This window comes from Silene latifolia, chromosome 3 (genome assembly GCF_048544455.1).
Source record: "Silene latifolia isolate original U9 population chromosome 3, ASM4854445v1, whole genome shotgun sequence".
NCBI classification, from domain to species: Eukaryota; Viridiplantae; Streptophyta; class Magnoliopsida; order Caryophyllales; family Caryophyllaceae; genus Silene; species Silene latifolia.
In genome coordinates this window covers 36567692-36581363 of record NC_133528.1, presented here as the reverse complement: position 1 = coordinate 36581363, position 13672 = coordinate 36567692, and the positions used below count along the sequence as shown (strand labels likewise).

General features: G+C 37.0%; 1 protein-coding gene across 1 annotated transcript; it reads left to right on the top strand.

Moving 5' to 3' along the window:
- The first annotated feature begins 5489 nt into the window (after window positions 1-5489).
- On the top strand, window positions 5490-7279 carry LOC141647550 (CBL-interacting serine/threonine-protein kinase 14-like). Its single transcript, XM_074455777.1, has one exon. It carries the CDS (start codon window positions 5670-5672, stop codon window positions 7068-7070), a length of 1401 nt encoding a protein of 466 aa, XP_074311878.1. The 5' UTR covers window positions 5490-5669; the 3' UTR covers window positions 7071-7279.
- The last annotated feature ends 6393 nt before the right edge of the window (window positions 7280-13672 follow it).

Here is a 13672-nt window from a genome sequence, read left to right as displayed (position 1 = left end):
GTGTTTGAACTACTACTTTATCAATTCTTGAATTAGTTATCAATCAATTCAATTAGCTTAGATTATGTTTTTCCAACTTCAACTTCATTCGTGTTGTTGCACCTTATATATACTCCAATGATAAATTGATAATCCAAAGTCATGTTTTGTACAACCAAAAACAGCATTAAAATCCAAATTGGTTCAAAGATATAGCGTGTCCGTGTCCGATTCAAGATATTTTAGGTATGAAATGTAATCCATAGCCATACGTCTAAATATTTTTATTTATAACAAGTCGTAATCTGCTAATAAAACAGCAAGCGTGAGGAAGATAGGTTTTACACAATTTTTTTGTTTAAGACCGGCATTATTTGTTCTTCAAATTGTTCTTCAAATTCATTTTTAAAATAGAAAGGAAAATAATTGAGTGAGACATCCCAAAATAAAATAAGATAACAAATAATCAGAATAGAAGGAGTATATCTTAAGCTTAAGAAGAATAGACCCGTTTACTTTTAAACAAGACCAGCTATACCTTTTATATCATCCGAGATCCTTTGTCTTACATTCCAAGCTTACTGGGCGGTGGTAACCACATTTTATCAACTTGATATATCTTAAACACTTGTATATGAACGTGCAACCACATATATATATATTTTCAAAGATTTTATATTTAGAATCCAAATTTATTCCAAATGATTCCGTTCAATGCTGAAAAAGACTCTATTTTTGATTCTGCCTTATGTATTTCATGAGTTTCTTTTTACACATAAGAAACATCATGGAAAATACAGCGTCTTGTGAGAGGTAAAATAAGGAACTTTATTCTAAAAAAATATGTAGGAAATTTAAGACCTGTTTTGAGTCACGATTAGTGATAAGGAAAAAAAAAAAGATCACAAAAACACATAAAAAGGTACTAAATAGCGGTAAATAACTTAGTGAGACTGAAATACCACATCTCCTAATTTTTTATAAGAAAAATATTCGAATAATTTCAAATTCAGTCAATACTTTATCGGTTTTTTTTTCAATCATATATTATCTACTAAAGTTTCTTTTTTGATTTGGCACAAAGATGTCCCACGCCTCACAGTAGTTGACCACACAGGCTTGCGAAATAGAGTCGAATGCAGAATTCAATTCACTCCAACAAATATAACATTATTAAGTAACGCTTAGTAAAGAACGATCATGAGGATGTCCCGCGGCTCACAGTAGTTGAGCACACACGACTTGCGGAATAGAGTCGAAGAATATGACATTAATGCTTAATAAAAGAACGGTCATGAGACACATAATAATTCTCTTTTCCTTGGGAAATGAGAATTGTCTTCAAATACAACTGCTCTCTAAAATTGGGATTACAACACCCACATACGCTCGCGCGCACACCTCTTCTCATAAGAAATTAATTTGGGGGTAGCTTAGGGAGACTGTTTGTACTTAGTTGGGAGTGACTTATGTAAATTACTGCCGCCAGAGTTAATATTCAACGTTAAGTGGCTTAGTGGCTGCTACTCTTTTAAAAAAGTGTTATTTGATCATAGAAATTGTGTCCAACAAAAACATGTCTGTAATCCAATTATTCAAAGATGGGCTAAACAAGTTGGCAATGATTAGAGCAGCCAATTTTAGCCATTTCTGATTTCCCTATTTGGATAATGACTTGTGTTTCAAACTTGTTTGAATATCATCCATCTTTTACCATAAAATAACGTATGGTGGGCTAAAACGATCCTGCCAATTGACGGCTTTTTACCCAAAGATCCCTATTGGTTATAAAAAAGTGTGCAAAGTTTGAAGGTTATTGCTTGTTCTAGGATAGTAAGATAATGAGTGATGTTAGGAAAATCAACTTAATTCAAACAAAAAGGTCTAATATGGGATTTTACTATTTTTATTTACTACATAAAGGTATGGAATAGTTACTGTTTTTTTTACTACATAAAGTAATTGAGATTGAGAATATTCTAAATAATGTAATTATTTCTAATTTCTAATAAATTAGTAGCAAGATTACTAAAATTTTCTCAAAAGAAATATTAGAGGTAATGGAAAAGAAATTGAGAGAAATAAACCTTTTAATCTCCTAAATAAACACAAAGAGATCTACTTTCTATCATTGGATTAATAATTACAATTGGTGTAAACCATCCGGTGTTCCCTCATGAGTTTTAACACTGTTTTATTTAATTTATAGGGCTCGAACATGAGACCTTAGTTAAGTTAGAACATCCCTCACCCCTTTTTTATGCATGCAAACGTGGTTGAGTTATAGCCCTCCTGAAATTTGAAACCATAAAGATTAGAAAATGTTGATCGATTTGAATAAGCTGATTTTGTCATCTTATTTATTAGGTGTTGTAGATTGTAGATAAAGATGAGTGTTGTACAAGATAGGTTATTTACTTATTTTCATAGCCATCTCCCTTTTGCCAGTGCACATTTATTTCTCCATCACCGCTTTCACTCAATTGGAGTAAACTTTAGGCCATTGAATTCATAGTCGCATATAATATGTAATGTGCCCATCAAGTTTGCAGATACACATCACTGTATCCATTCATCTTAAAAGACTTTGTTCGCACACACACGAAGACTCTCCCTACGTTACAATTATTTATCTATTTTTAATTAAAATACACATTATAAATAAATGATTGAAACAGAGTGAAAGTAACATTACGATATGCATAATTGAAAAGTTTGGTGTATCTGTGATGATTTTGAAACATCTTTATCCATTACCATTAAAAGAGTTGACAGTGGCGGACTTTCATAGATGTATAAGGGGGGCAGTTGACACCGAAACTGCGAAACATCCCAGTATATGATACGGAGTATCTATGTAGTTGAATTATGTCCACTATCCATGGCGGAGCTATGAATACTGAATAGTACACCCGACCTCCTCTGCTTTAAATTAATGGAGGCTTACTAGAATCACAATCTAGACATACGTAATAGCTAGGTTGTTTGTTGATTTAATGTAGACAATACTTATGTTTAAATGGAATGAACGCTCTCTTCGATAAAGTTCTAAAGAATGAAGCTCTCTTAGATTTTACCGGATATCCGCATTCAATCTGATTATTTTTGAATATCCAAACATTGCATAGATATCCGACTTCAGTGACTTCACGGATTTCCAATGTCGATATCCGATCCGAACTAGCACTTTGGATCGGACATCCGATATCTGCTCTTCCCTAACTTAAATAGCGCTGTTCGAGTTGAGCATTTTCATGTCTATGATCATTGATCAATAATGGAGCGAGATTATTGAAAAGTTAATTATTATCTTATACTCCCTCATATTCAAACCAAAGGTAACAGTTGTTTTATCACACTTACCGAGGCACATTTTACAACGTGAATATTTTTAGTTATACAGTACATTATTAAAAATTATAAAAATTTGTTATTCTTATAACATTCGTGACCATAAATCAAATAAGATCTCACATGACTCTATTTTGTCTTCTCGATTAAGAATAATATCAAAGATTCCCGACGACCATAAATAGTGTCAAAAAGCAAGTGTTACATTTGGTTTGGATGGGAGGGAGTAACTCAGTAAACTTTTTATTTTGGCTGTTGAAATTTACGAGTACCAATTAGTGTATATCCCATAGTACTATAACTGTATATTATGCTGTCAAAAAAAAAAAAAAAAAAAAAATTAACTGTATATTACAGTATTATACGTGCCTTGTCGTAATGTCGTCAATTGAAGAAACAAAATAATACGGAGTAGGAAATGGTAAGAAACCTCATTGCGGGATATTCGGAATTGAGACCCGGTCATGGACCGAATATTCTGCAGAAAATTTGGACACAAATGTCAGTGTATTTACAAAACAGTCCGCGTTGCTTCAGACCGCAAGTTTCTTCTGAAACAATAAGACCTCTCACAAGTGTGAAACACATGGGTGGTAGGACACCCCCATGTGTTTTCCCACTCACTCCCTAAATGAGTTTTTTGTGAGAGGAAATGATATCTGTCTTACATTTCAAACGGATTTTGCGGTCTGAAACAAGAATTTGTGTTCACAAAATTAACATGCCCATACATATAGGGATTTTTGTATTAAATTTAGTAATGAAAATGAAAATAGTTCTACAAATAGTTGAGTATGAATCAATGCAGCATGTTTTAGACCATCCCAAGCAAGGTCAATTGCTTGGTCATGACCTTGCTTGGTCATGGTTAATGGGGTAATTAAGGTACTTAATTGGTGACCAAAATTGTTAATTTGTGACCAAAGGTCAATTTGTGACCAAACTTGGTCACTTTGGTCACAAATTGACCACTTATGTGACCTCCTATGTGTCCAACTTTGATTGGTGGAACAATAAAAAAATAATAAAAAAAAGTATATAATATGATAGTGGGGTATGATTGTGAATGTTGTGAAATGGAAAATGATTGGGTTGATGACCTAGGTCGCGACCTTCTGCTTGGGAGGGTGAAAATAGGTCAAGGTTAATAAGGTGGAATTAAGAGTAAAATCGGGTGGTGATCTAGTTAGCGTGACCACTGCTTGGGGATGGTCTTAGTAATGCAAATAGTTACTGCAGATAGGGGCAGATATTTATACAAGAGACCGCAAAAGTCAAGATTTGAACATCTAATCTCGGGTTTAAATTCTTAAACTAAAATCATCGAGTCAAATGGATTAATTGATCATTCTCTCACGGAAATATATATATACGGACTGGACCTAAACGGTTAGTGGTGTCGGAATTCTTTTGGACATAATTAAACAAAATCTTACATTACTAAATTTTGTCTTATAGATTAAGAATAATATCAAAAATTCTCTATGATCATGATTAGTGCCAAAAAGCAATTGTTACATTTGGTTTGGATAAGAGGGAGTAGATGACGTATAAAGGGTCTCAGCTTGAAATTATGTCGTATTATAGGATATTATTCATGGTAAGTGGACCAAATTAAGTATATGATCAAATTATCTATCAAAGGCATTTTCAAAATAAAAAGATAAAAACAATTGACTGAAATACTTAAAATAAAATAAAAATAGTTAAACAAATGACAAAAACGTAGGAAATAATAGTTAATTTTCATCCCCAAATTAAATGGACAGAAAAAGAATAAAACTATATATGTAAGCCACTTGCTGTTTCCATGGTTTTCTTAGTTCAAAGACAAATTCACATTATGGACGAAAGATATCCATCTATAGTTATTAACGGGCGAAATATCCACCCACTTTTAAGCATAAGACAAGCAACAAGCTGCATAGTAAAGCTTTAAAATGTCACCACTTTAAATATATTTACCCGTCTTTCGCTATAAATGAATATATCCGTCTGTAATTAGACTAATTGTAGTTCAAAAGTTTAGCACTATTACTAACAGCTTGCGAAACACATTTTTTGTTAAAAAAAAAATCAAAAAGAAAAATCAAACAGTAACCACTCCAGCAATCCAGCATTTTGTATAAATACCGTAAATCACCCTGCTTACTCTCTCAGATTTGTTATCACTTCTCACTTCTCAACTCTTAAACAACTCCCTTTCCTCTTTCTCCAAAAAAATAATAATAAAAAAAAAAATCAATCTTCTTTTTTTCTATCAAAGAATCTCAAAAAACAATCTTGAATTCAACAATCAATTGAATGCAAAAACCCAACAAACCCAAATTCAACAAACCATGTCGGAAATCCAACCCCAATCACTAACCACCGCTGCCGCCACCGCAACACCGGAGAAGAAAATCCTCTTCGGAAAATACGAAGTAGGCCGTCTCCTCGGATGCGGCGGCTTCGCTAAAGTATACCACGCGCGTAACATACACACAGGCCAATCCGTAGCAATCAAAGCCATCAGCAAAGCGCGCGTGGAGAAGAACAATCAGACCGCTCACGTGACCCGTGAGGTCACCGTCATGCGGCGGTTACGTCACCCTCATATTATCCGTCTTATCGAAGTGTTAGCTAGTAAAACCAAGGTTTACTTCATTCTTGAGTTCGCTAAATGCGGTGAGTTATTCGCTAAGGTTGCCAAAGGCCGGTTTAGCGAAGATCTTGGCCGTCGGTATTTCCAACAGTTAATTTCCGCAGTGGGGTATTGTCACGCTCGTGGCGTTTTTCACCGTGATTTGAAGCCGGAAAATTTACTGCTCGACGAAAATTTTAAGTTGAAGGTGACGGATTTCGGGTTAAGCGCATTGAAAGAAGATGGTAACGAAATGTTGGGGACATTGTGTGGGACACCAGCTTATGTGGCTCCGGAGGTGTTGGGGAAGAAAGGGTATTTTGGGGATAAAGTGGATATTTGGTCTTGTGGGATTATTTTGTTCGTTTTAACCGCGGGGTATTTACCGTTTAACGATACGAATTTGATGAATTTGTATAGGAAAATTTACAAGGGTGAATTTAAGTGTCCGAAATGGATGTCGGGTGAATTGAAGGGGTTATTACATCGTCTTCTTGATGTTAATCCTGATACTAGGATTACGATTGACGAGATTATTAACGATCCTTGGTTTAAAAAAGATTATACAGAAGTTAATTTTCGATTTTATGATGATGATTATGTGAAAAAAGAAGAGGGCGAAGGGAATTTAGAAGGAGGTGAAACGTTTCTGAATGCGTTCGATTTGATCTCGTTTTCGCCGGGTTTTAATTTGTCCGGGTTGTTTATGCGGAATAAAGGGGAGAATAATTGCTGTGAGACTTTTTTGTCGGCCGAGGCGGCGGAGACGGTTGTGGGGAGGGTGGAGACTGCGGCGGGTGAGGTAGAGGGGGTTAAGGTTGCGGTGGAGAGGGTAAAAGGGGGAATGGGGGTGAGATTGGAGGGGCAAAATGGAGATTTTGGGTTGGTGGTTGAGGTTCATAGGTTGACGGAGGAGTTGGTGGTTGTTGAGGTCAGGAATAGGGGCAAGGAAGTGGGACCTAGTCTTTTATTTTGGAAGGATAAGTTACGGCCTAAAATTTGCAATCTCATTTATCAATCGGCTCGAACCGGTGACGGTCCGTCTAATCAAATTGACGGTCCGTCTCCTGGTGCGAGTACGAGTGATAGTATTCCTGGTCCGTCTAATCGAGTGTAAGGGTGTGATATTAGCTAGATTGTTACTTTATTATGGGGATTGATTTGTTCGCGGTATGATTAATGTCATTGATGAACATAGTCGATATGACCCGTAGATTAAAGGAGTACATGAATGTAACCATTGTTTGGAGGTGTATTTTACTTTATGTATGTACAAAAATGGTAGACAATTGGAGAGAAATGGAAGGAAATTTCTTGGGAAATTTAGATGATTCGAGTAGTACAAGCCGTACACTCAGTAACTCCGTAAAACTTGTCGTGTGAATATTGTTTTTCTCTCTGGATTATTTTAGAATCATGAAATTTTGGTTAGTCTATTTTAAGTTTGAAAATTTTCCGTAACTCTATTAATCATGAAAAGTTGCCTAGAAATTGAAAAGTTAATTGAAACTAGTTGATAAGATAACTGAAAATTAAGAGTTGATTAGATGTCTGATTATATTAAAAATCTTTGGTAAACTAACTGAAAAAGTAACTTATTTTGGTAAAATGACGTAAAAGTATATAATAATTATTTAATATATTATAAATTAAATGGGTAAAATGGTTATATTATTAAGAATTAGGTACCTGAAATATGAAATGACACTTTAAGTAGCATTTCATTTTAGATATCTTATTTGGGCAAATAAGTTATTTGCCAAACACTTTCTGATAAAATAAGCTACCTGAAATTTTTATCGAAAAGTTATTTCAGTCAAAACAAGTATCTGAAATGTCTTGTCAAACAGAGCATTAACCTTTTTACCAAAATAATAACATCTCTTAAAGTAAAATATTCTCTCTCGCCCGTGTCAATTCTTTACCTATATTCGGTATTACTTATTGGTGTATAATTGAATCATTTAGGGTGTGTTTGAATAGCAAAAGCGGAGAGAAAGAGAGGGGAGAGGGAAGAGAAAGGGAGGGCAAATGGGATGTGGGTGTTTGAATACAATTTTCCTCCAAATATTGCCTCTTCTGGAGAAATTTTGATGTGCCTTAGAGGAAGGAAAATGGATCCCTCCAAATCTTTTTCCTTCCACTCTTATTTACTATCCAAATAAGGGATTTCAAATTACCTACTCTTCCTCCCTTTTTTTCTTCCAAATCTCACTATTCAACACACCCTTAAAGTCCTAAGTTTTATTAACCGTTATTACTAAACTACGTGAATGGATCCTTTAAAAGTACGGCAAATTCTCATTCAGACGAGCTTTTTTTATCTGAAATTAAGACGGATAAATTTGATCATTTTAGGATAAAATGTATCATTAGTTTATTTCTAAAAAGGGATCATTTTAATTAAAAAATTTTAAAAATAAATGGTCATTTTTATTATAAAATATTCACATTTTTTCGTCCTTAAGTTAAAAACTGTCTCAGAGAAACTTACTTAAAAAATAGAATGGAAATAAACAATAACTTGAAGTGACTAATTTGAGGAAAATAATGAAAAAAAAAAAAAAAAAAAAAAAAAAAAAAAAAAAAAACTTAAGCATAGAAAACTATCAGCTATTGTTAGAGATGAACTTTGACAAGCGAGTCATTAGGCCAACCACGCCCAAGAGCAATTCCAATGGCAAGTTACAAGACCTTGTAGCTTGCCTTGCCCCATATTTTTTCTAAGCAAAAAATCTTTCAAGCTACAATGCTCTTCAATGGTAAGCTACAATACATGTAGCTTAAAATGTCCCACTAACAAATAAACATTATAATACAAATTATTTATTGTTTTTTTTTAATTATTTATTTTATTATTTTAAAGGTCAAGCTACGTAGCTTGACAAAGCTACACCCGCTCGTAAGTAGGACGTACTTTTTGTACTCCAATGGTAAGCATACTGCTTGACAATTTACAATATTTGCAAGCAGATCCTTAAATGCAACCATTAGAGTTGCTCTTATGGCTCATCATAATCCATTTTAGCACAACGTACAGGTGATTGACACTGCCCAGCTCGATACGATATGCCATGGTTAGTGGTTGTATGTGGCGGAAGTTTGAGCAAGAAGATCGTGTTTAGCTTAGCTAGGGACAACATCCCCACTTGGCACGACACGCTCGACATTTCCAAAATGTAGAAATAAGGCCGGAGAAATTGCTTGACAGACACGACACAACATAACAGAGCGATGGTTTCAATTATCCAACAAAAATGTATTTTATTTAATGTTGCTTTTTAGCAAAAAAAAAAAAAAAAAAAGATGTACTAAATAATAAAACTATACTCTATAGGTTTTTTTAACTTTTTTTTTCCTTTGTACGATCATCATTAATGGTAGTTAGAGTTATATTTTATGAAAGAGAAAATTATAGGATTAGGTTGAATAGGATAATTGATGTGCTAGGTTTTTGGATAATATGTTGTGATGATGATAATGGAAAATTGTGATAGAGAAGTGAGTACAAAAGAGAAATCTAAAACAAAATGATAAAAAAATATTTCATTCATGGATGTAAATGGGCTACTAAACACAAATTACTTTGTTATTAAAATTAATTGATAAATCAATTGGCCTGTGTTGTTCGTAAGAGTGGGTGATTGCTTTGGTGACTTGCATTATGGGACATCATGGTAAGCACAATGATCGTGAAACGGACGTAGACTGAACCAAAATAGAAAACACAAAATCTCATTGAAGACAGCACGTATCCGTCACTTTGGAGTGATGGATACCATTTTCTCTCACAAATGACCCAAATAGAGGAGAGAGGGAAGCACATGGGGGTGCCTCCACCTTGTCCCCCATATCCGTTTTGTGAGTGGCATTACCCGTCACTTACTTCGACCCGTCTTCAGCAAGACTAACTGAATAGAAAATGACCATGAAACGGTTTGAGTGCTTTGATTTAAAATGACGATGTGTACGCTCCACTGCTCAATTCCCACTAATCGGATCCTACTATTTTGTTTCTAATTTTAGTCGTCTTTTTTTTAGTTGTTTTCAGCAAAAGTGAAATGTTAATGTGGTTTTTGAGTAATTTGATTTATAAATAAAGTTTCTAGATATGACATAATAAGGAGCGACTTTACACTTTATAACTACTCCCTAAATAAGGATTACGGAGTATATTGGTAGGAGCGGTTGCTTCCCTAAATAAAGGAAAATTTGAGATTTGTAATTCAAATTTTAGTTATTTGCCTCCTTGAATATTTTAACATCCTAATAACAAATCCTGACTACATAACCTCTATGAGATATTGTATTTATTTGACTAGTGGATTAATTTGCCTAAAAGAGCTCTAAATTGAGATTTTCACGTCAAAATTATGGTGTTTTCTTATTTACGCTTACTTTGTTGAGTATTACAAGTGACCAGTGTTTTGTACTGCATTCGGAAAAGGGGAAACAATTTATCATTTGTATTTTATAAGACATACATGCTACTTTGGATTGGAATGGATGTACGAAAATGGAAATAGGAAACCTTAAATTGGATTGGATTGTACGAAAATGAAAATAGGAAACGTTAAATTGGATTGGAGAGAGTTATAAACTGATTTTAGATGACATCTACCTAAGGGCGTGTTTGGTTGGCACCATGGGATTGGATTGGAATGGATTTGATCCATTATGTGTTTGGTTAAAGCATTTTGGAATAGGGTTAATTAGATACTAATAAGAATATTTATAATAGTTGGGCCTCAACCTCACCTTAGCCGACACCATGCTACCACGAGCCGTCCATGTGCCCTTCTTGGGGATTTACTACACATGCATATCGAACATCCTCTGCATCCAATATACCCTGGATCGGGTCCGTCACTTCAGAAGTCCTAGAACACAAACGGTCTCTGGCATCCAACCCGGAAAGGACCCACCGGACACTGGCACCCAATCTGATAAGGGTCCACCCGATCAACGCTTCTTCTAAGACACAAATGGTCTTTTGTCCCACAAGACCTATGACGCTTTTCATCCATTTAACCCTGGGACCGGCCCCGCTCAAGGACTCACCCCGAGCTAGGAGTTCCATGCCTTACAGTGTACAACTTCAAGTCTTGGGCCTGCTGATGCATCCTCGTGTCTAGCCCAAGTCGAACCTTGGGCTCTGATACCATAATAAACACGAGATGGGTCTGGCCTTACCCGCGGTGGAGGAGAGAAGTCTAACTCACAAGCCCAAGAATGCTCTTATCTCCCAAAACCAATTGGCAATGGGAGAAATACCCCTAGGCCTTATAAGATAGACAATCTCTCTCTTTTTCACCGATGTGGGACTCACAAGTGGATTTATACTCCAACACACCCCCTCACTTGTGAGCCCACTTAAAGATCGGTCTGGAGGGACTGGACATCCTCACAACCACAAGGTGCTCACTCGACCCGAGGGACTGGACTTCCTCATGCTGAAACCGGAGGGACTGGACATCCTCACGGCGGGTCGGTGCACATAAAGGCTCAGTTTTTTTTTTAAACACGTGACCCAGGTCTTTTTTTTTTGCCTTGGGCTCTGATACCATAATAGATGAACCATATCAACCAAAACCTTAAGGTGAGGTTGAGGCCCAACTATTATAAATATTCTTATTACGCTCCCTCACTCAAATGCCCGTCGGGCTTGAAGAGTGGTTAGTTGTGCACCGGCTCCCCCGTACCGTGTGCTAGGTTTCCACTTCGAGTTTTTGAGGAGTTTTAAGGTTGCCAGGATTTGAACCCGTGACTTTCGGTCACACTGGCTCTGAAACCCACGCACGCTTCCCGGACGAGGAGTGACAACCAGTACGTAGCATCGCAAAATCCCAATTCAAATAAACAAAAACAATAAATCCAATCCCTAACCCTAAACGAGTTATCCCCAATTTTATTTATATTAAAAAAATGGCGGGGAATGGGGGATGGATATGTGGGAACAGCACAAGACGCGGTGAGAATAAGGAGGTTGCAGAAACAGCGTGATGCGGAGCGTCGTAAAATCGAAGAACTCAAATCTAAGTCTGCCTCCGTCAAGGCCCAAACTGGCCTCCTTCAATTCGGCTCCGGCACTTCCGAGATTCTCGAGACTGCATTCAAGAAAGAAACTATTGGTCTTGTTACAGGGGAGGTTATCAAGACTTGTGATGTTTCGGGTGTCTAGAAGTTGGGGCTGTAGAGTGGGAGAGTCCTCCATGGAGGTCAAGGTCCGAGTCAAAATGATGGTCCTTGGTTTGAGGGGAGGATTGTTAGGGTGCAAACCCTTATCCCACATCGGTAGAATAAAGATGGAAGATCATCTTTATAAGTGTCCAGAAAATATAATAGTACGAGGCTTTTGGGAAGGAGCCCAAGAGCAAATCCGTGAGGGCTTGGCCCAAAGCGGACAATATCGTACTATTATGGGTTGTGGACACAGATGCAGCAGAGGCCCAACATGAGATATTCACGTTTCCGCACAACAAGTGGTATCAGAGCCCAAGGTTCGACTTGGGCTAGACACGAGGATGCATCAGCAGGCCCAAGACTTGAAGTTGTACACTGTAAGGCATGGAACTCCTAGCTCGAGGTGAGTCCTTGAGCAGACCCGGTCCAGGGTTAAATGGATGAAAGGCGTCATAGGTCTTGTGGGACAAAAGACCATTTGTGTACTTAGAATCTGTGATCGGTGGACCCTTATCGTTGGGTGCCACAGTCCCCCAGTGGGTCCTTTCCAGGTTGGATGCCAGAGACCGTTTGTGTTCTAGGACTTCTGAAGTGACGGACGACTTCTCTCTCTTTTTCACCGATGTAGGACTCACAAGTGGATTTATACTCCAACAGATACTCAATAGATTCTAATTTCATTCCAATCGCTTGAAATCTCATACTCCTTCCCCCAAATTCAAATCTTGGCTCCGCTACTATTTCATTCTATTCTATTCCTAAGCACTGAAACAAACGACCACCCTTTAAAATATGGCGCACTCTGTATAATGGATACAAGGGGTGGTCAAATATGCAGGCCGAGCTTGGCTTTGGCGACCCGAAACCGGCTCGTGATAGGGGTTGGCCCGGGCCGGGCAAATGGTGGCCCTTTGGGCAGGTTTTTGGATGGGTCCGGATTGGGGCGGGTCGGGCTAGGCTAGACATAGGGACCCCTGGAACTGCCCAGGATAGAGGGCGGGTTGGGTCGGGCTAGGGCAGGGGGACCTAAAAGGTGACCCGGTGGATGGGTCGGTCCGGGTTTGCCCACATGCTTGACCACCCCTAATGGATACTCATTCGTTGTACTTGTGGTAGTCTCGTGGTTCAAGTAGTCGAGCTCTAATATTTTTATATTTTTGGTGCAAAGTCGATCGAGTTCTTATATGAGTAAAAACAAGTAAAATCCCGGCGAAAGTATTGGGTACGAACGTTGGATATGAATTGAACAAAAAGATTCTTGAAAGTAACATTTAAGTTCCCTTCTGACACAAATGGGCTCGCCCATGAAACCTCTTTGGCAGATTATGGAGTAATTACTTGTTTTGCTCGTATTAGTATACGTCCCAATCTTTACCCATAATTTTTTTGCCTTATTTCAGAAACAAATTAAATTAAAACTAATAAATAAATAAACGAAAAATGTAGAACCACAAAACAAATTTGATTTGAATACTTAAAAGAAAAGTAAACAAATTAAATGTACCATATTGCCCAACTCACCTTCTCAGGTCCTTA

What these genes read in the sequence shown, in the direction of transcription:
- LOC141647550 (XM_074455777.1), top strand. Translation starts at nt 5,670, where the DNA reads ATGTCGGAAATCCAACCCCAATCACTAACCACCGCTGCCGCCACCGCA.